The 22,115-nt window shown below is 37.2% G+C and overlaps 1 protein-coding gene across 13 annotated transcripts in view; it reads right to left on the bottom strand.

The window, feature by feature from the left end:
- The window catches only part of SWT1 (SWT1 RNA endoribonuclease homolog), a 120,694-nt gene that overhangs the window by 43,403 nt on the left and 55,176 nt on the right, over positions 1-22,115 (bottom strand). For all 13 annotated transcript variants that reach the window (XR_007515285.1, XR_007515284.1, XR_007515286.1 and 10 more), the window contains one exon: positions 7,689-7,876. Coding sequence is in view for 10 of the 13 variants with exons in the window: in XM_049868335.1 (XP_049724292.1) it covers positions 7,689-7,876 (188 nt within the window). In the remaining 3 variants the exon portion in view is untranslated. The remainder of the gene's footprint in view (positions 1-7,688; positions 7,877-22,115) is intronic.

Genomic DNA, 22,115 nt, shown 5'->3' with positions numbered 1-22,115 from the left:
AGCATTTATTAATATCCATGAGTATTTCCTTTTTCTCAGTACACATGGAAATTTTCCTTTATGTATGTGTATATAAGTGTGTGTGTGTGAGAGAGAGAGAGAAAGAAAATGAGAATGAGCATTCAGGAAACAAACATATACCAGGAAAACCATCATTAAATCAAAATTGAGCAAAATATACTATTATTCCAAAAACTTCCATTTTAATTTTTTATACAGAATTATACACCTTAAGTAAAAATTTAATGAGCAAAAGGATCAGGGCACTAAAAGGCCCTCCTCCAGCATATGTTCTAAATGACAAGAAGCAGTGGTAAATGAGGAGGAGATGAAGATGAGAACACCCACACCAGTCACAGCACTGTCAGGAGCCATCATCTACTGCTGTGGATGCTACTCTTCCCCTTCTGTTTCTCGGAAGTATCACTGAATTCTGTAATGGCTCTACCTTTAATATATATTCAGCACTTGACCCCTTCTTACCCTGGTCCAAGTCATCGCCATCTTTTGCCTGAACTATTGCAACAGACACCTAACTGTCCTTTCTGCTTCACTCTCATCACTCCACCGTCTGTCCTCAACATGGCAGAGCAATCTTTTTAATATCTGAACCTGATCATGTCATTTCTTTGCTTAAAACTGTGCAGTAGCATCTCACTACCAGTAAAAGCCTCAAGGCCTTATAATGATCCATAAGGCCCTACGCAATCAGCATAACATCCCCTTCACTTCATCTCCTAGCACACCTTGCTCCAGCCACACTGGCCTCCTTACTATTCACTGAACACTGCAAACGTGTTCCTTCAAGGCCTTTGCAGTTTCAACTTCTATCTGGAATGCTCTTCCCACAAATAACTACATGGCTCCCATGCTCATCTTCTTCAGGACTCTGCTCAAATGTCACCTTTTTAGTCAGGGTTTCCTTGAATACTCTTTCTAAAATTTAACTCTTCCTCCCTCAACCACGTGCCTTCCTCCTCTGCCTCTTATTTCCTTTTAAAACTTATCACCCTATGACATAAGAGAGTACCTAAGAAGTGTGTATATATGTACACGTGTGTGTGTGTGTGTGCGTGTGCGCGCGCGTATGGAAACACTGGTGGCATAGTGGTTAAGAGCTATGGCTGATAACCAAAAGGTCAGCAGTTCAAATCCACCAGGTGCTCCTTGGAAACCGTGTGGGACATTTCTACTGTGTCCTGTAGGGTCGCCATGAGTTGGAATCGACTTGACACAACAGGTTTATACATATAAAACCACAATAAATACACCTTTTTCCTTGTGATTCTAGATGTTTTTACACACTCTGTAGTGTATTAACAACTGGATTCATGGTTTAAATTTAGAAGTACTTTATCTAAAAATGTAATCTGATGATTGAAGAAAAACAACCAAAACTATTATGTTTAAAATTCAATTAACATTCTATTTAAAGATACATTTACCCTATGTTTCCAGACTTTTTGGATACCGTTTTATATTTTCTTTGTCTGGCTCTCACCACTAGACTGAAAGTAATGATTGTTTTACTCACTGACGTATTCTTAGTACCTAGTTTGTACCTGGCACACTACAGGAGATCAATATATGTTTGATGAATGAATGACTGAATATTTAACCCAAATGTTCTTCCGGGGTTGTTCTTACCTTTGAGAATCTGCTCTAAAATTCCTTAAACCTCATTTTTGCTTTAATGTTTAAGGACATTTAAAATGTTATTGATGTGTGGTCTTAGTGCAGAAAGTTCAAAACACACCTCCCTATACATAAACTTTCTATCTGTATGTCTACACTTGAGTATACAGGTGTTCAAAAATATCTAGGCTAAATAAAAATATAATGGATAGCCTAGATGCTAACTCACTTAGGCATAGATGGGGAGTTCCCCTTAAGGATAAAGTAAGATGGCTTTCCCAGAATTCCACAACCAACAGCAAGTACATAAACCATGCCTGCAGAATAGCCACGATAGGGATGGACAGTATATACAAAGTTCCTAAGGAACAGTTCTGTTAACCGAATCTGTGAAGCCAGGGGTGAGAATTTATTGTATTACTTATAGTATGCTTTGACCTTCCTCTGATGATAAACAAAGTACATTTATTTTTTAAAAAGAAAGTACAGTGACTTTCAAATATGAAGTAGTTTAATATGAGTACACATAATTTTCTTAAAAAGGATTAAAAGAGCAATATAAAATGTCACTGTTACTTGACATTGACTCAGCTCCACCTCATGGTGATCTTATGTATAACACAACAAAACCTTACCTAGTCCTACACCAACTTCATGATCATTAGTATGTTTGAGTCCATTGCTGTGGTTATTGTGCCAATCCATCTCAATGAAGATTTCTCACATTTTTGTTGACCCCCTACTTCACCAAATATAATATTCTTTACTAGTGATTGGTCTTTCCTAATGATGTGTCCAAAGTAAGGGAGCTGAAGTCTTGCTGTCCTCACTTCTAAGATGTGCTCTGCTTGTATTTCTAAGACTGATTTCTCTCTTCTTCTGGCAGTTCATACTACATTCGATATTCTTTTCCAAAACCACAATTTAAAGGCAAAAATTCTTCTGTTTTCCTTTTTCACTGTCCAACTTTCACGTGCCTATGATGTGACTGAAAACACCATGGCTTGGGTCAGGTGTATCTTAGTCATCAAAGTTGTTATCTTTGCTTTTTAAAACTTTAAAGAGGTCTTTTGCAGCAGATTTGCCCAGTGCAATACATTTTTCTTTTCTTGACCGCTGCTTCCACAGACATTGATTGTTGATCTAAGTAGAATGAAATCATTCACAACTTCAATTTTTTCTCCATTTATCATGATGTTGTTTATCAGTCCAGTTGTGAAGATTTTTGTTTTCTTTACTTTCAGGCATAATCCATACTGAAGGCTGTGGTCTTTTACCTTCATTGGTAAGTGCTTCAAAAGTCATCTTCATTTTAGGCAAGCAAGGTAGTGTCATGTACATATTGAAGGTTGTTAATGAGTCTTCTTCCATTCCTGATGCCACATTTTTCTTCATATTGTCCAGTTCTCAGATTATTTGTTCAGCATACAGATTTAATAAGGTGAAAGGATACAACCCTGCCGCACACCTTTTCCAATTCTGAACCACATAATATCCCCGTGCACTGTTCAAACAACTGCCTTTTCATCGGTGTGCAGGTTCTGTGTGAGCACAATTAATTGTTCTGGAGTTCCCATTCTTCGTAATGTACAGGCTATTTACTACTCACGAAAACTTAAATCCTTTTAAACTTGCAGGACTCTAAAAGTAATGGTTGGGACTATTTCTCATACAGAATCTTTTCAGAGCTAAGTTTGAATTATCATATTATCAGTCTTGAGGAATTAGAAACGCCCGTTGAAGTCCCCCAAAGCAGCAGTCCCAATGTTACATGCTCAGATACTTTTTACTATGCTGAAATAGAATGAACTAGTGAAAACCATCCAGATATTAATACCAGGCTCTGAGTATAACACCAAAGACAGGATAACAGAACAACAATGACCAACAAATAAAAGTAAGATGCTATCTAATGTTGGAAGAAAAAGGACAACTCTATAAGAAGTAAAGCATTTGGACAAGTAAGTCTAGACAGATACGGGGAAAATTAGGGAATTTTTAAAAATGCATTGCTTAATAAATATATTTTTATATTTCTAAAAAAAGAGCATTTTGGTGCATAAAATGGCATGTACTACATTATAGAACATTAAATTATTACCTTACAGTGAGATTTTTTAAAAAGTTATTAAACTATAAACACGAATGAGTCAACAGATAAGAGCCAAAGCAAGAGAAAATCTTTAACCACTTTCATTCTGACTCAGCTATTTGTAATATGTAATCTGAATATTTTAATAAAACTTTGATAAAATTTTAAATGCCATATTTCTATCTAACTAGTATCTTGGAGGGTTGAGTTAAACATTCTTCAGGAAAGAAGATACAATGGAGTTTAAATTAAATTAAAGGATTGTATTTTGTACCTACAAATTATCTAAAATCCAACACAGACTCATGGAATTTTCTGAATATGTAGGAACCTTAAAGATAATCTAACCCAATTCTCTGATTTTAGATGAACAAACTGAGTTTCAAAAATAATTACACAGATGATTTGCCCAAAGATATGGTCTTTATATCCCATAGGAACCATGGTTTATAAATTTTTCAAAAGCAAAATCTTTTGCTCAATTATTTTTTTACACAAAATAGAATGAGAATATACAAAATAAGTCAAATCAACATTATCAGTATGGATTTTTATGTACATTTACTTTATTATAAAGTCAGTCATTAAAAGTAATAAGGTGTTTTACTGAATATAAACATTTCAAATTAGAGTTACAAATGACAGTTGCAGTCTATTCTCAGGCTTGTTAAAGTCTAGATTATTAAATAAATTATTAAATTATTAGTCAATTTATAAATAAATTGCCAATACCTATTAATTTACTTATTTTGCCTTTAAGATATTAATAAAATTCTTAATTTCAGAGAAAAGTAATAGCAAAATGTAAGGCATTTTGTTTTATTATTCCTTACCCTCTAAACTCAGTACATTTTAAAGAAAATGTCTAAGAAGCTTTAATGAGAAGTAGCAGGAAAGATTTTTTTTTTTTCAAATTTGGATCATTAATACTCTCAACCTCTCACCCAAATGCCTTATAAATAGAAAAGACACCAGAAATCTGACCTAATGTGTTAGAAGTTCCTAACTGATTATTAGACCACAGTGAGAACACAGGACAAGACGGCACTCACAGTTGTGCAGTCTCCTAGAAGTTTTGTATGACTAATCACGCACAGGGCCTACAAGACCTCGAAATGAGTATCTCAATACAAAATGGCCCAAGTATGAACATGTTCCAAAAGTTCTACATGTGCCTCTGCTTTTGAGAAACAGTGAAGTAGGCCTTCAATAAATATACGTCGATAAAGAAATATTAGTATTGTCATTTACTGAAATGCTATTATGTAAATTGTTATCCAAAAATTACCCATAACTCTCTAGTAACCCAGATGAAAACATGTACATTATACAGGAGAGCTCTAAGGCACACAAAATACTCAAATGTTTTCTAAATGAAAGGAAGATTAAAATATCTTACAGTTCTCATCCATTTTGACAGTGATAATTCCTGTCTGGTACATATGGTAACTTTCTGTGACTAAAAAATATATTAAGATTGGATAAAACAAACCAAACCTTTAATATAAAAACACAAATTTGTAAACATTGTTTTCTTTGGCTCACATGTCAGGTATAGTTACTTATTTAATACAATAAGTTATAAAGTTGCCCTGACAGGCTACAAATGTGTTTTTCAATTACAGCCAAGGATTAAAAATTGGTCCCAAAGCTACAATGTTGTAATAGATGGTCAATTCAAATTAGATGTTTCAGTGGAGTTCTAATATTACTCTGCCATTCTTGTGACCAACCATCTAGAACATATAAGATGACCTGAATTCAAAACAGGCACACTGGGCTCTCGAACCAAAATCATACTATAAAGAGTTTGTTTGGCAAATTAGCTATATAAAGATTAAGGACTTAGGAAAAAAATGTGTGTATGGGGGCAGGGGTGGGGAGTCCGGCCTACTTCAAAATTGTCTTAAATTATTTTTAAGCTATGCTAGTAATTTTTTTTTTTTTTTTTTAGCGGCAGTCCATTTGAAGAACTACTCAAAAATGGTCTCTATCTCTTCATTTTTACCAAAAGCACAGTATTTTTTGTTTATGTGCATGAAAATAATAAAAGCATTTTCTTTATCTTCCTTTTAAATGATTCTCAAATTTATTAAAGCCCTGTATCCTACTAGTTTATTTAGACAATCTAGGTGATTTTTCTTTGGTTCTGACAAATACAGGCAATGCTTCTCAAGCAAGATTTCACATCTGAATCACCTAGAGAGTTTTTTTTTTTTTAATACATTCTCCCAGTTTCACTTCAGTCCTATAGAATCAGAATATCTAGGGATATACTGGCACTAATCAAAAGAAGAAAAAATAACAAATGTTGGAGAGGCTATGGGGAGATTGGAACTCTTATGCACTGCTGACGGGAATGCAAAATGGTACAGCCATTTTGGAAAACAATATGGTGCTTCCCAAAAAATCTAAAAATAGAAATACCATATGACTCAACAATCCCACTTCTAGGAATACATACTAGAGAAGTAAGAGCAGTTGCATGAATAGACATATGCACACCCATGTTCACAGCAGCATTATTCACAATAGCAAAAAAGATGGAAACAACCTAAGTGCCCATGAAGAAATGAATGGATAAACAAACCATGGCACATATACACACAATGGAATACTATGTAATGATAAAGAACAACGATGAATCTGTGAAACATCTCACAACACAGATGAATCTGGAAGGCATTATGCTGAGTGAAATAAGTCAATCAAAAGAACAAATACTGTATGAGACCACTATTATAAAAACTCAAGAAAAGGTTTATACACAGAAAGAAACAATCTTTGCTCGTAGGAAGGAGGGGAGGAATTGGGAGGGAATAACACTAACGAGACAATAGATAAGTGGTAACTCCTGAAAAAGGGTAAGACAGTATACGATACTGCAGAAGTCAGCACAACTTGACCAAGGGAAAGCATACAAGCTTCATAGACCCATCCAAACTCCCTGAGGGACCCAATCACTGGGCTGAGGGCTGGGGACCATGGTGTCGGGGAACATCTAGCTCAGTGGCATAACATAGTTTACAGAGAAAATGTTCTACGTTCTACTTTGGAGAGTAGCATCTGGGGTCTTAAAAGTTTGTGAGCAGCCACCTAAGAGACGTCTACCGGTTCCACACTCTCTGGAGCAAAGGAGAATGACGAAAACCAAAGACACAAGGGAAAGATTAGTCCAAAGAACTAATGGACCACAGCTACCACATCTCCACCAGACTGAGTCCAGCACAATTAGATGGTTCCCAGCTACCAACACCAACTGCTCTGACAGAGATCACAATAGAGGCTCCCAGAGAGAGTGGGAGAAAAATGTAGAACAAAATTCAAGCTCACAAAAAAAGACCAGAGTTCCTGGTCTGACAGAGCCTAGAGAAACCCCAAGAGTACGGCCCCCAGGCACCCTTTTAACTCAGTACTGAAGTTACTCCTGAAGTTTACCCTTCAGCCAAAGACAAGACAGGCCTATAAGAGAAAGAATAACACATAGTTCAACCATGGATCGGAGACTAAGTGGGCACACCAGCCTAAAAGCAAGGATGAGAAGGCAGGGAGGGACAGGAAAGCTGGACAAAGGGAAGTAGGGAACCCAAGGTTGAGAAGGGGAGAGTATTGACACATCTTGGGGTTGGCAACCAATGTCACAAAACAATACGTGTATTAACTGTTTAATAAGAAACTAATTTCCTCTGTAAACTTTCACCTAAAGCACCATAAAAAAACAACAACAAAAAAAGAAAAGAATATCTAGGCATAGAGCTTTGGCATACATATTCTTAAAACTTCCCAGGTAATTCTGATGTGTACCTCCTGTTAATAATCATTGTTTCTAACAAACCAATTTAACAAAAAGGCCCCCAATAAGTGAATCTAGTACATTAAACTCACAACTCAAACACGAATTGTTCAATGCCCTAAAAAAACTTTCAACTCTAGAATTCAACATTTTTTGAAAATTTAGTACCTGTTCTGATATATTGTAATCCAAACATTCTCTAGGATAGACCAGATTTCTTGATGCCTGTTGGGTTGGGAAAGCTGAGAACCCGAGAAAAGGGTGATTTCTTCATTACCGGCCTTCATCGAAGAAGTATCTTCCTGCTTTTTCCCCACCGTGTTTTCTGAGGAATTTGGTTGAAGTTTTGCCTTGACCTGGGGAAATAAGAATTACATAAGATGCAGCTAGTCCTTCACTAGTAAGTGAACAAAACAGAAAGTCAATTGTGCTTACAAATGTTCTAGCTTTCAGGGAAGTGCTGGCTGTTCTTTGCCCTTTATCATGTACAGAATGTTCCCGGAAAAGCATCAGAGCTAGAAATGAAATTTTCCTTTCCACTTAAATCAAACAGTACTTCCAATCTGCTTATTATAGTGACCAATCTTAGCTAACGTGCTAATGTCAATTAAATAATACTGTTTCAGCACTTCTACACATATAGTATTGAACTAGATAAGAGATACCCACGATACAAAGATAAAATATTGTCAAACCTCCAAACACTTTACAATTCAGTGAAGAGAACGAGATTACAAAAGGCTGTTTAAAAAAAAAAAAAAAAGCTAGATAGAATTTAAACTTTTACGTTGTTGGCAAAAGTGAACCTCTCAAAGTTTTTCTAATTTAGGTAGTGATATACCTAAAATTGCACTTTAATATAAGACAAACTGGAATAGAAGACAGTGGAGGCAGGAAGATTAGTTAGAAGGCTACTGAAATAATCCAGGAAAGGAGATCTGAGAACTTGCATTAGGCAGGAAAAGGCATAGAATAAAAAGAAGAAAATGTATGCAAGAACTATGAAAAGTGTAACTACAGACTTGGCCAAGGACTAGTTTCTGGGAGTGAGGGAGACCATAAGATTTTTTTTAACCTAGATGCTAAAAGAATAATGGTACAAACAGTAGAAATTTAGGGTGGCCATAAAGTCTGGAAAGTGTATGTGTGTGGGGGTATGTATGTTATTTTTTAAATAGATTGAGCTCTTTGATTACTTCTCTGGGGGGATGTAAAGGCTTGGTTTTATTCAGTAAAAAATTAAGCACACAAGTAATTTGAAGCAATATATCTCACGTACATATGCATGCATAAATTGATGAAATGCTATTTGAATGTGCCTCATTCACTGCAATTTTAAACAGCACATCAAACTACGCATTGCTGATGAGGAACAACACACTCAATGTTATGTACTGTAATGTAACAGTGATAAAGTAATTAAGGTATATTTTTCTACGCTTATAAATTTTATGGCCACCCTATAGTAAAGCAAGGTTGAAGATAAGGAAAAGAGGAGGAATAGAACATAGTTTGGTTTTAGATATATTGATTTTGAGGTATAAAAAGATGAAGATAACTAGCAGGTGATAAGACATACAGATTTGCCGCTTAAAAGAGACAGTTGGGAGTCATCCTCAAGAACATAAGCCTTAGAAGTAGATGAGATTGTTAGGGGAGAATAAAGAGAAAATAAAATAGGTAAAGGATAGACAATGTGAAGGAGAGAAGGGTGAGAACTAGCAAAAAGAAAAAAGAGAGAGATCAGTACAACAGGAGGAGAATCAAAATATTCAATGGCAATAGACCAAGGGAGACAGGTTTCGAGAAAGAAAGGGGGACAACATCAAGTGCTAAAGAAAGGCTGAGACAGTGGACGTGAGAGAAAAGGGGGGGTTTGATCGTTAGAAAGCAAATAATAACTAATAGTCCCTTTTAATAGTATGGAATTAAACTCAATTTGTAAAGGATTAAGGAATAAGTGAGTGAATAAATAGACAAAATGGCTATAGATGCTCTTTTAAGAAGTTTTTAAGAAGACTGCAATAGCAGTGGCCAAACAACAGTACTTAAAAATATAAGAGATCTGAGCATATAAGGCAGAGTAAAAAAGCTATACTATTGATTTAAGAGATTAAAAAAACTTATCGCCTTGGGGGAAAAATACTAACTTAGATTTAAAAAATGCCTGATAGAATGGAAAAAAAAATTAACTATGAGTTTAAAAACTTAGGTTTTAGTTTTGGCTCTACAGTAACTTACTTTGTGAGCTTAAATAAATCACTCCATTCTCTAGGCTTAAGTTGCCTTAATAAAAGGATGATTTCAAAGGTTAGCTTCGTGGGTTGTTCATGCTTATTAAATTAAAAAAAAAAGTTTATTTCCAACGTTATTAGTAACAGTTCCTATTTATTGATCATTTGCTACGTAAGGAACTATTCTCATAATTTTACATTTATTAGCTTATTTAACCCTCACAACCACCCTATGAAACAGATACTGTGATTATTTACATTTTATAGCTGAGGAAACGGAGGCATCAAGAGGTTAGGTAACTCATCCAAGGTCACACAGAGAGTCATGAATGGCATGAACGGGACTTGACCTTCAGGAAGCCCAGGTGCAGCCTGTGCTCATTTAACCACCGCACTCAATTATCTCACTGATACAACGCAGACAGACAGCTCTGTCAATCAGGGCGGCCAACAAGGAAACACAAGAAATTTATTGGACAAAATTATGATCTCTCCTGCAACTGGAAAATATTATCTTCTATCTTCTGGAGCACGAAGGATAAAAGGAATAATTGCTCCCATTTTTGCCTGTTTACATTAAATTATGACCTTAATAAATACACATGGATGGAAAGACATTTTTTCGTGAGATTTTTTAAAATTTATCACATACATTTAAAATAAAATCTAGCATATACCTAATGCCTCTTTTCCTCCGCTCTCAAAAGAAGTATATACGATGATGCAGATTTCTTTGTCAAACACTTAAATGAACTTGCTACCTGTTGGGCACTAAGTGCTTTACAAGTATTAACTTCTTTAATTCTCAAGACAATTCTGAAGCAGAGATTATTAGTATACACATCTTACAAAAGAGCTCAAAAAGGTTAAGTAACAAAACTAGTCAGGATGGGGATCCTGAGGCACATAAATTTAATGCTTATTAACATGACTGATTTTAATTATTCTGTCATCTTGGCAGAACAAGTCCTACTTTTTTGGTGGTTGGAAGGCTAATAAAAGAAAAATGTACATATCCTTTTCCTCTTTCCCCCTCTCTATTTATATAAAAATGTAGGAAGTTGTAATGTTAGTTATCTTTCCACTTCAGTTTCTCAGAAGCAAATAAATAATGAATATTCCTCCTTTCCTAATTTTCTACACATGATAGATAAGATTAGGTAGTTTTTTGTTTTTTTAAATTATAGTTAACCTATTTCTCTTGTTGTTCAAGTTACTGAGACATGACTTGGTGTTTCAGACATATACCAAATCTAATGCACTCTATATAACAATTCCTGTTGAACACTGGATCTTAAGAGATTGCAAATAGCCATCCAAGGTACAATAATTGGTCTCTATTCGTATGGAGCAGCAGAGGAAGAAGGAATGTCAGGAACGGGAGGAAACAGAATGCATGTCTAATTGCTTCCATGAACAACTACCTCCTTTGCCACGAGATCAGAAAAACTGGATGGTGCCCAGCTACTATCATTGAATATTATCAGCAGATATCCTATAGAAGAATCCTGACCAAAGCAGGGAAAATACAGAACAGAATTTCAAATTCTTATGGAATAGACATTTTGGAGCCACAGAGGCTGGATAAACCCCCAAAACTACTGCCTTGAGATAATCTTTAAACCAAAAATATCTCCTGAAGTCTTTTTTAAACCAAACAACATTTTAGCTTATTAGTAACGAATGTCTGCCTTGAGCACTGTGCTCTTTGCACTGTGCTCTTTTAAAGAACTATCTATATGGGGTCAAATTAACAACAGCAACTTGAAGAGTTAGGTGAAAAATTAGGGGGCAATGAGTTTATGTTAATGGTTGAGGAATAATTTGGAAAAGGTTAGCAAGAATGGTTATACAACTTGAAGAATGTAATCTATGCCACTGAATTGTACATGTAGAAATTGTTTGAATTGGTGTTTTACTGTGTATATTTTCACCAAAAAATAAAACTATTGAAAAATAACAACAACCTGTGTTGAAAGTGTATTTAAAAGGCCCAAGCTAAATCATAATGTCCTGGCTGATTTAGACAATGAACTGTTTCTAACATGAAAATTCTAATCCTGGATACAACACGGCTGTTTCAAGCAATCACACTGATGAATGCCAAGTGGTGAGAAGAAAGAATCAACGAGGATGTTAGATTCTTTTCCCATCACCTTTACAAACCTCTTGTTAATATAACAAAGGAAATTTAGGACCCAGGAATAAATAATAAATAACAATTCAATATTTTTAAGTACACGGTAAACAGCATATAACAGGCAAATGGTTTTTCTGATAAACACTAAATTTTATCAACACATTTTCATGGTACCTCTCTGTGTTTCCAATTGATAAGAGGAGCTTAAAGCTTGACATCATTTTTATTTATCTCAATCAATGCTATATTCTATTCTCTTAAAAAACCCACCCACTGCCATCGAGTCAATTCCGACTCATAGAGACCCTATAGGACAGAGTAGAACTGCCCCATAGAGTTTCCAAGAAGCACCTGGCGGATTCGAACTGCCGATCTTTTGGCCATCAGCAGTAGCACTTAACCACTACGCCACCAGGGTTTCCGTTCTATTCTCTTAGGAGTCTTAATTCAAAGGTTTCTAAGCCTGTAAGTGTCCTGAGCTCTGCATCTTATACACTGTTTGTTTCACTACGGATATGGGTTAGGGCTCAGTTCTGTGATGGGAAGGAAAATATATCTTTCCCAAACCACTTCAAGTATAACACTTGAGCTGCAATGCCCTAAATTCTGGGTCCATTCATTTCTACTGATACTTCTAAAAGTCATACTTGTCATAAAAGACTGAAACTCCTACCAGTGAGTTGGTCATCTCAAACCAAAAGTTAATTTCACCCCCTTAATCAATTCTTTCCTCAAGTATTATCACATATTCTCTATTAGTTTATAAAAAGGATTATTTCTTTTACTCCACGAGATGCTGTCTTAGCAATTAACTTCCTTTCTCAGACACTATGATTAAGTTTAGTATCATCTAATTCTTTGGTTAGTTGACAGGTAACAGGTCCTATCTGGCCATGAAAAATCAAGGAGAGAGGCGGAGCCAAGATGGCAGAATAGGCAGACGCTTCCATAGAGCCCTCTTTACAACAAAGACCCGAAAAAACAAGTGAAACGAGTATGTTTGTGACAAGTTGGGTGCCCTGAGCACCAAAGGCAAGCTTAGACAATGAACGGAGGGGCAGGGGAAGGAAGAGTCCATTCAGAAGCGGAGAGGCGTTACCGGACCTGAATCGCGGGGAGCCTCAGGCACCATTCCCACAGCGGTGGTGGCAGCGGGCTGGTACTAGCGTTCTGCTGCAGTTTCCTCAGGGAGAAGCAGCTAGCCACACAGCCCACTCACACATCCGGAACCTGAGGAGAAGGGCAATCTCGGCAAAAGCTACGTACTTGTGTATATTTTACCACGCCCCACCACTCCCAAGCCAGCTTCAGTAGCTAAATCCCTAGGCCTGAGATAGGCCCTGGTGAGCACCTGGAGCAGTCCTCCCGGACTTGGGGAAGGAAAAAATTTGCAACTGGGGGGAAAATATAATTTGCTAGCTTCGTTAACCGGGGAGCTCAGGACAGAAGCGGTTCCTGTCCAGGAATAAACCGTCTGTGGACCTTCAGCACCTTTCCCTTCTGCATGGACCTGTGTGGGCCTATTTCGAGAGAACAGACCCTTGCTGGCAAACTCCAACCATTTCAGCGGTGTGGTGAAGAGGTGGGTGTTTGACGTTTGACATTGCTTTGCCTATTAAATAAGATCCTCACCTATCCACAACAGGGACCTAAGGACTGGTGGCACCACTTGGGTCGCCCAGCCACACGCAACAGGGCTCCAGAGATAACTGGTACCTTCCAGTCCTTACAACAAAAACTTTGGGTGCCCATGGTCCCTCTGCAGAGCCCATCCACCAGCACACTCTAGGGAACAGAGATGCATTTTCCTCAGGGACACTTGGGGGTCGGTTCTCAGCCCCGTGCCTTGTTCAGAGCGTGACCCCCTGCTGCAATCAGATACGAGTATATACGCCAATCACCCCTGCCCCTCTAAGACTGTAGGGCAGAGCCTGTGCCACATACTTGATGATGAGCTACCTGGAAACCTGAGCTGAATTCATACAAGAAAACTGAATGGACTCCTAGACTGATATACCTGATAACAGCTCTAGCCAGCTGGGGACAGGACACCAGAGCTCCAAAGGCAAAAATAATCAAGCTAGCTCACTCAAGCAACCCATACGGGTACACCAAAAAAAAAAAAAAAAAAAAAAAAGCAAGCAGCTATGACACAGTAAGCAAGCATAAAATAATACAATAACTTACAGACGGCTCAAAGACAAAAGTCAATATAAAGTCACATGAAGAAACAGACCATTATCACCTCAACAGACTCTCAAAACAAAGAATCCAGGGATCTTCTAGATGAAAGTGCATTCCTAGAATTACCAGATGAATACAAAAGTTTAATATACAGAACCCTTCAAGACATCAGGAAGGAAATGAGGCAATATGCAGAACAAGCCACGGAACATACGGATGAAGCAAATGAAGAAATTAGAAAGATTATTCAGGAACATAAAGAAAAGTTTAATAAGCTGGAAAAATCCATAGGCAGACAGCAATCAGAAATTCAGAAGATTAACAATAAAATTACAGAATTAGAAAACTCAACAGAAAGTCAGAGGAGCAGAACTGAGCAAGTAGAAGCTAGAATTTCTGAACTCAAAGATAAATTACTTGGCACTAATATATTTGAAGAAAGATCAGATAAAAGAATTTAAAAAATGAAGAAACCTTAAGAATCACGTGGGGCTCTATCAAGAGAAATAACCTACGAGTGACTGGAGTGCCAGGACAGGGAGCGATAACAGAAAATACAGAGAAAATTGTTGAGCATTTATTGGCAGAAAACTTCCGATATTGTGAAAGATGAGAAGATATCTATCTAAGATGTTCATCGAACTCCACATAAGGTAGATCTTAAAAGAAAGTCACCAAGACACATTATAATCAAACTTGCCAAAACCAAAGATAAAGAGATAATTATAAGAGCAGCGAGGGATAAAAGAAAAGTCACCTACAAGGGAAAGCCAATAAGAATAAGCTTGGACTACTCTGCAGAAACCATGCAGGCAAGAAGGCAATGCGATGACATATTTTAAAAATCGAAGGAAAAAAATTGCCTGGCAAGAATCATATATCCATTAAAACTGTCTCTTAAATATGAAGGTGAAATTAAGACATGTCCAGATAAACAAAAGTTGAGGGAATTCGTAAAAACCAAACCAAAACTACGAGAAATACTAAAGGGAGTTCCTTGGTTGGAAAATCAATAATATCAGGTATCGACCCAAGACTAGAACACTGGGCAGACCAACCAGAAGTCAACCCAGACAGAGAAATCCAAAAAAAAAACAAAGCAAGATTAAAAAAAAAAAAAGCTCAACACAAGGTAAAAGTGATGTTATTATATACAAGAAGACAATATTAAAATAATAAAGAGGGACTGAGAAATGTAATCATACACCTTCCATATGGAGAGGAAGATATGGCGATACAAAGAAATAAAAGTTAGTTATAAATTTAGGAAACTAGGGGTAAATAGTAAGGTAACCACAAAGGAGACAAACTATCCTACTCAGCAAAATAAAATACAAGGGAAAAATACAGACTCGGCAGAAACAAAATCAACAACAACAAATATGAGGAAAGGACAATATATAAAGAAAATCTACTCAGCACATAAAATCAAGTGGGAAAAAGAAGTTGTCAACACACAAAAAAAGACATCAAAATGATAGCACTAAATTCATACCTATCCATAATTACCCTGAATGTAAATGGACTAAATGCACCAATAAAGAGACAGAGAGTGGCACAATGGATTAAAAAACAAGATCCGTCTATATGCTGCCTACAAGAGACACACCTTAGACTTAGAGACACAAATAAACTATAACTCAAAGGATGAAAAAAACTATATCAAGCAAACAACAATCAAAAAAGAGCAGGAGTGGCAACATTAATTTCTGACAAAATAGACTTTAAAGTTAAATCCATCAGAAAGGATAAGGAAGGACACTGTATAATGATTAAAGGGACAATATACCAAGAAGATATAACCATATTAAATATTTATGCACCCAATGACAGGGCTTCAAGATATATAAAACAAACTCTATCAGCATTGAAAACTGAGATAGACAGCTCCACAATAATAGTAGGAGACTTCAACACACCACTTCTGTTGAAGGACAGGACATCCAGAAAGAAGCTCAGTAAAGACACGGAAGATCTAAATGCCACAATCAACCAACTTGACCTCGTAGACATATACAGAACACTCCATCCAACAGCAACCAATTACACTTTCTTTCCTAGTGCGCATGGAACTTTCTCTAGAATAGACCACATGTTAGGTCATAAAGCAAGCCTTAGCAGAATCCAAAACACTGAAATACTACAAAGCATCTTCTCTGACCATAAGGCCATAAAAGTGGAAATCAGTAACAGGAAAAGCAGGGAAAAGAAATCAAACAATTGGAAATTGAACAATACCCTGCTCAAAAAAGACTGGATTATAGAAGACATTAAGGATGGAATAAAGAAATTCATAGAATCCAGTGAGAACGAAAACACTTCCTATCAGAACCTTTGGAACACAGCAAAAGCGGTGCTCAGAGGCCAATTTATATCAATAAATGCACACATCCAAAAAGAAGAAAGGGCCAAAATCAAAGAACTATCCCTACAACTTGAAAAAATAGAAAGAGAGAAACAAAAGAAACCCACAGGCACCAGAAGAAAACAAATAATAAAAACTAGAGCTGAACTAAATGAAATAGAAAAGAGAAAAACAATTGAAAGAATTAACAAGACCAAAAGCTGGTTTTTTTAAAAACTCAACAAAATTGATAAACCATTGGCCAAACTGACAAAAGAAAAACAGGAGAGGAAGCAAATAACCCGAATAAGAAATGAGATGGACGATATTACAACAGACCCAACTGAAATTAAAAGAATCATATCAGATTACTATGAAAAACTATACTCAAATTTGAAAACCTAGAAGAAATGCATGAATTCCTAGAAACACACTACCTACCTAAACTAACACAAACAGAGGTAGAACAACTAAATAGACCCATAACAAAAGAAGAGATTGAAACGGTAATCAAAAAACTCCCAACAAAAAAAAGCCCTGGTCCAGATGGCTTCACTGCAGAGTTCTACCAAACGTTCAGAGCGGAGTTAACACCACTACTACTAAAGGTATTTCAGGGCGTAGAAAAGGATTGAATACTACCAAACTCACGCTAGGAAGCCACCATATCCCTGATACCAAAACCAGGTAAAGACACCACAAAAAAAGAAAATTATAGACCTATATCTCTCATGAATGTAGATGCAAAAATCCTCAACAAAATTCTAGCCAATAGAATTCAACAACATATCAAAAAAATAATTCACCATGACCAAGTGGGATTCATACCAGGTATGCAGGACTATTTCAACATTAGAAAAACAATTAATGTAATCCACCACATAAATAAAACAAAAGACAAGAATCACATGATTTTATCAATTTATGCAGAAAAGACATTTGACAAAGTTCAACACTCATTCGTGATAAAAAACTCTCAGCAAAATAGGAATAGAAGGAAAATTTCTCAACATAATAAAGGGCATTTATACAAAGCCAACAGCCAACATCACCCTAAATGGAGAGAGCCTGTAAACATTCCCATTGAGATCGGGAACCAGACAAGGATGCCCTTTATCACTACTCTTATTCAACATTGTGCTGGAAGTCCTGGCCAGAGCAATTAGGCTAGATAAAGAAATAAAGGGCATCCAGATTGGCAAGGAAGAAGTAAAAGTATCTCTGTTTGCAGATGACATGATCTTATACACAGAAAACCCTAAGGAATCTTCCAGAAAACTACTGAAACTAATAGAAGAGTTCAGCAGAGTATCGGGATACAAGATAAACATACAAAAATCAGTTGGATTCCTCTACACCAACAAAAAGAACATTGAAGAGGAAATCACCAAATCAATGCCATTTACAGAAGCCCCCAAGAAGATAAAATACTTAGGAATAAATCTTACCAGGGATGTAAAAGACTTATACAAAGAAAACTACAGTACACTTCTGCAAGAAACCAAAAGAGACTTACATAAGTGGAAGAACATGGCTTGCTCATGGATAGGAAGACTTAACATCATAAAAATGTCTATTCTACCAAAAGCGATCTATACATTTAATGCAGTTCCAATCCAAATCCCAACGACATGCTTTAATGAGATGGAGAAACAAATTACCAACTTCATATGGAAGGGAAAGAGGCCCCAGATAAATAAGGCATTACTGAAAAAGAAGAACAAACTGGGAGGCCTTACTTTACCTGATTTTAGAACTTATTATACCGCCACAGTAGTCAAAACAGCCTGGTACTGGTACAACAACAGACACATGGACCAATGGAACAGAATTGAGCATCCAGACATAAATCCATCCACATATGAGCAGTTGATATTTGACAAAGGCCCCAAAACAGTGAAATGGGGAAAAGACAGTCTTTTTAACAAAAGGTGCTGGCATAACTGGATATCCACCTGCAAAAAAATGAAACAAGACCCGTACCTCACTCCATGCACAAAAACTAACTCAAAATGGATCAAAGACCTAAATATAAAATCTAAAACGATAAAGATCATGGAAGAAAAAATAAGGACAATGTTAGGATCCCTAATACATGGCATAAACAGCACACAAAACATTAAAAAGAACATAGAAGGAAAACTAGATAACTGGGGGCTCCTAAAAATCAAACACTTAGGCTCATCCAAAGACTTCACCAAAAGAGTAAAAAGACTACCTACACACTGGGGAAAAGTTTTTAGCTATGACATTTCTGATCAGTGCCTGATCTCTAAAATCTACACGATACTGCAAAAACTCAACTGCAAAAACACAAATAACCCAATTTAAAAATGGGCAAAAGATATGAATAGACACTTCACTAAAGAAGACATTCAAGTAGCTAACAGATATATGAGGAAATGTTCACGATCATCAGCCATTAGAGAAATGCAGATCAAAACTACCATGAGATTTCATCTCTCTCCAACAAGGCTGGCATTAATCCAAAAAACACAAAATAATAAATGTTGGAGAGGCTGTGGTGAGATTGGAACACTTCTACACTGCTGGTGGGAATGTCGAATGGTACAACCACTTTGGAAACTGATTTGGCACTTCCTTAAAAAGTCAGAAATAGAACTACCATACGATCCAGCAATCCCACTCCTTGGAATACATCCTAGAGAAATAAGAGCCTTTACACAAACAGATATATGCACACCCATGTTTACTGCAGCACTGTTTACAATAGCAAAAACATGGAAGCAACCAAGGTGCCCATCAACGGATGAACGGATAAATAAATTATGGTATATTCACACAATGGAATACTACACATCGATAAAGAACAGTGAGGAATCTGTGAAACATTTCATAACATGGAGGAACCTAGAAGGCGTTATGCTGAGTGAAATAAGTCTGTTGCAAACGGGAAAATATTGTATAAGAACACTATTATAAGAACTTGTGAAATAGTTTAAACTGAGAAGAAAACATTCTTTTGTGGTTACGAGAGGGGGGAGGGAGGGAGGGAGGGTGGGAAAGGGGCATTCACTAATTAGTAGATAAGAACTACTTTAGGTGAAGGGAAAGACAGCACACAATACAGAGGAGGTCAGCACAATTGGACTAAACCAAAAGTGAACAAGTTTCCTGAATAAACTGAACGCTTCGAAGGCCAACGTAGCAGGAGCAGGGGTCTGGGGACCATGGTTTCAGGGAACATCTAAGTCAATTGTCATAATAAAATCTATTAACAAAACATTCTGCATCCCACTTTGAAGAGCGGTGTCTGGGGTCTTAAACGCTAGCAAGCAGCCATCTAAGATGCATCAATTGGTCTCATCCCACCTGGATCAAAGGAGAATGAAGAACACCAAGGACACAAGATGATTACGAGCCCAAGAGATAGAAAGGGCCACGTGAACCAGCAACTACATCATTCTGAGACCAGAAGAACTAGATGGTGACCGGCTACAACCGATGACTGCCCTGACAGGGAACACAACAGAGAAACCCTGAAGGAGTAGGAGAGCACTGGGATGCAGACCCCAAATTCTCGTAAAAAGACCAGACTTAATGGCCTGATTGAGACTGGAAGGACGCTGGTGGTCATGGCCCGCAGACCTTCTGTTGCCCCAGGACAGGAACCATTCCCATTCTTCAGGCATGGATTGGACTGGACAATGGGTTGGAGAGGGATGCTGGTGAGGAGTAAGCTTCTTGGATCAGGTAGACACTTGAGACTATGTTGGCATCTCCTGCCTGGAGGGAGATGAGAGGGTGGAGGGGGTTAGAAGCTGGCGAAAAAGGACACGAAAAGAGAGACTGGAGGGAGAGAGCAGGCTGTCTAATTAGGGGGAAAGTAATTGGGAGTGTATAGCAAGGTGTATGTATATGTGTTTTGTGTGAGAGACTGACTTCATTTGTAAACTTTCACTTAAAGCACAATAAAAATTGTTTTAAAAAAAAATTGAGGAAAAAAATCTAGCCAATTCAGTTCCTCAGAGAAAAAAAGAGAATATGATAGCTGTATTAGAAAAAAATTTTCATTAATTTCTCACGTAATAGTTGTGATATTGAGTTTCTTGAACTGTTTCTGGCATATAAAATTATCAGAATTTTTCTGACATAAAATTACAAGGCTGTAGAAACAGAGTATAACTGGGGACAAATTTCACATAGGTAAATTAAAACTGGGTAAAAAAAAGGATAGGTTGGCTGCATAAGAGTCACAGGAAGAGACGTGTTTAAAAATTGGTAGGCCACCTGAAAAAGTTTGAGGTCTGTAGATTAATTAAATCATTGTATTATATCAATGCTAATTTCCTGATTAATTGTACTGTGGTTATATAAAATATCTTTTTTTTTATTAACTTTTATTGAGCTTCAAGTGAACCTTTACAAATCAAGCCAGACTGTCACATATAAGTTTATGTACACCTTACTCCGTACTCCCACTTGCTCTCCCCCTAATGAGTCAGCCCTTCCAGTCTCTCCTTTCGTGACAATTTTGCCAGCTTCCAACTCTCTCTATTCTCCCATCTCCCCTCCAGACAGGAGATGCCAACACAGTCTCAAGTGACCACTTGATATAATTAGCTCACTCTTCATCAGCATCTCTCACCTACCCACTGTCCAGTCCCTTTCATGTCTGATGAGTTGTCTTCGGGGATGGTTCCCGTCCTGTGCCAACAGAAGGTTTGGGGACCATGACCGCCGGGATTCCTCTAGTCTCTGTCAGACCATTAAGTGTGGTCTTTTTATGAGAATTTGGGGTCTGCATCCCACTAATCTCCTGCTCCCTCAGGGGTTCTCTGTTGTGCTCCCTGTCAGGGCCGGGCACCAACTAGTTCTTCTGGTCTCAGGATGATGTAAGTCTCTGGTTCATGTGGCCCTTTCTGTCTCTTGGCCTCTTAGTTGTCATGTGACCTTGGTGTTCTTCATTCTCCTTTGCTCCAGGTGGGTTGAGACCAATTGACACATCTTAGATGGCCGCTTGTTAGCATTTAAGACCCCAGACGCCACATTTCAAAGTGGGATGCAGAATGTTTTCATAATAGAATTATTTTGCCAATTGACTTAGAAGTCCCCTTAAACCATGGTAATATCTTTGTTTTTAAGGAACTGCATACTTAAGCATTTAGGCGCAAAACCAAAAAACCAAACCCGTTGCTGTCGGGTTGATTCTGACTCATAGAACCCCTATAGGACAAAGTATAAACTACCCCCATGGGATTTCCAAGGAGCAGCTGGTGGATTCAAACTACTGACCTTCTGGTGAGCAGCCAAGCTCTTTTACCACTGGGCCACCAGGGCTCCTATTTAGGGGTAAAGCAGCATAATATCTGCAATAAACTCTCAAAACGTTCAGGAAAAAATGTTTAGACATAGAAAACAACAGAGCAAATGTGATAAAATGTTAACATTTGGGAAATCTAGGTAAAGGATATATACGGGAATTCTGTGTACTAATCTTGTAACTTTTATGTGAGTTTGAAATCATTTCAAAATAAAAAGTAAAACAACATAAACAGCATTACTGGGTACCACTGCCAGACATTTGATTCATTCAAGTTTGAGAGGGGCTTGGCAGCTGCACGTTTGAAAAAAATGTCCTGTTTCTGATACATGTTGACATCCCTTAGTCTGGAGGCCTGGAGAATGAGTGGTCAAAGAGTAATGCATAACTTTCTTCTACCCACAGATAA

Source organism: Elephas maximus, chromosome 24 (genome assembly GCF_024166365.1).
Source record: "Elephas maximus indicus isolate mEleMax1 chromosome 24, mEleMax1 primary haplotype, whole genome shotgun sequence".
In the NCBI taxonomy this organism is placed as follows: domain Eukaryota; kingdom Metazoa; phylum Chordata; class Mammalia; order Proboscidea; family Elephantidae; genus Elephas; species Elephas maximus.
The sequence above is the reverse complement of the archived record's forward strand: the minus strand, read 5'-3'. Positions and strand labels throughout refer to the sequence as shown.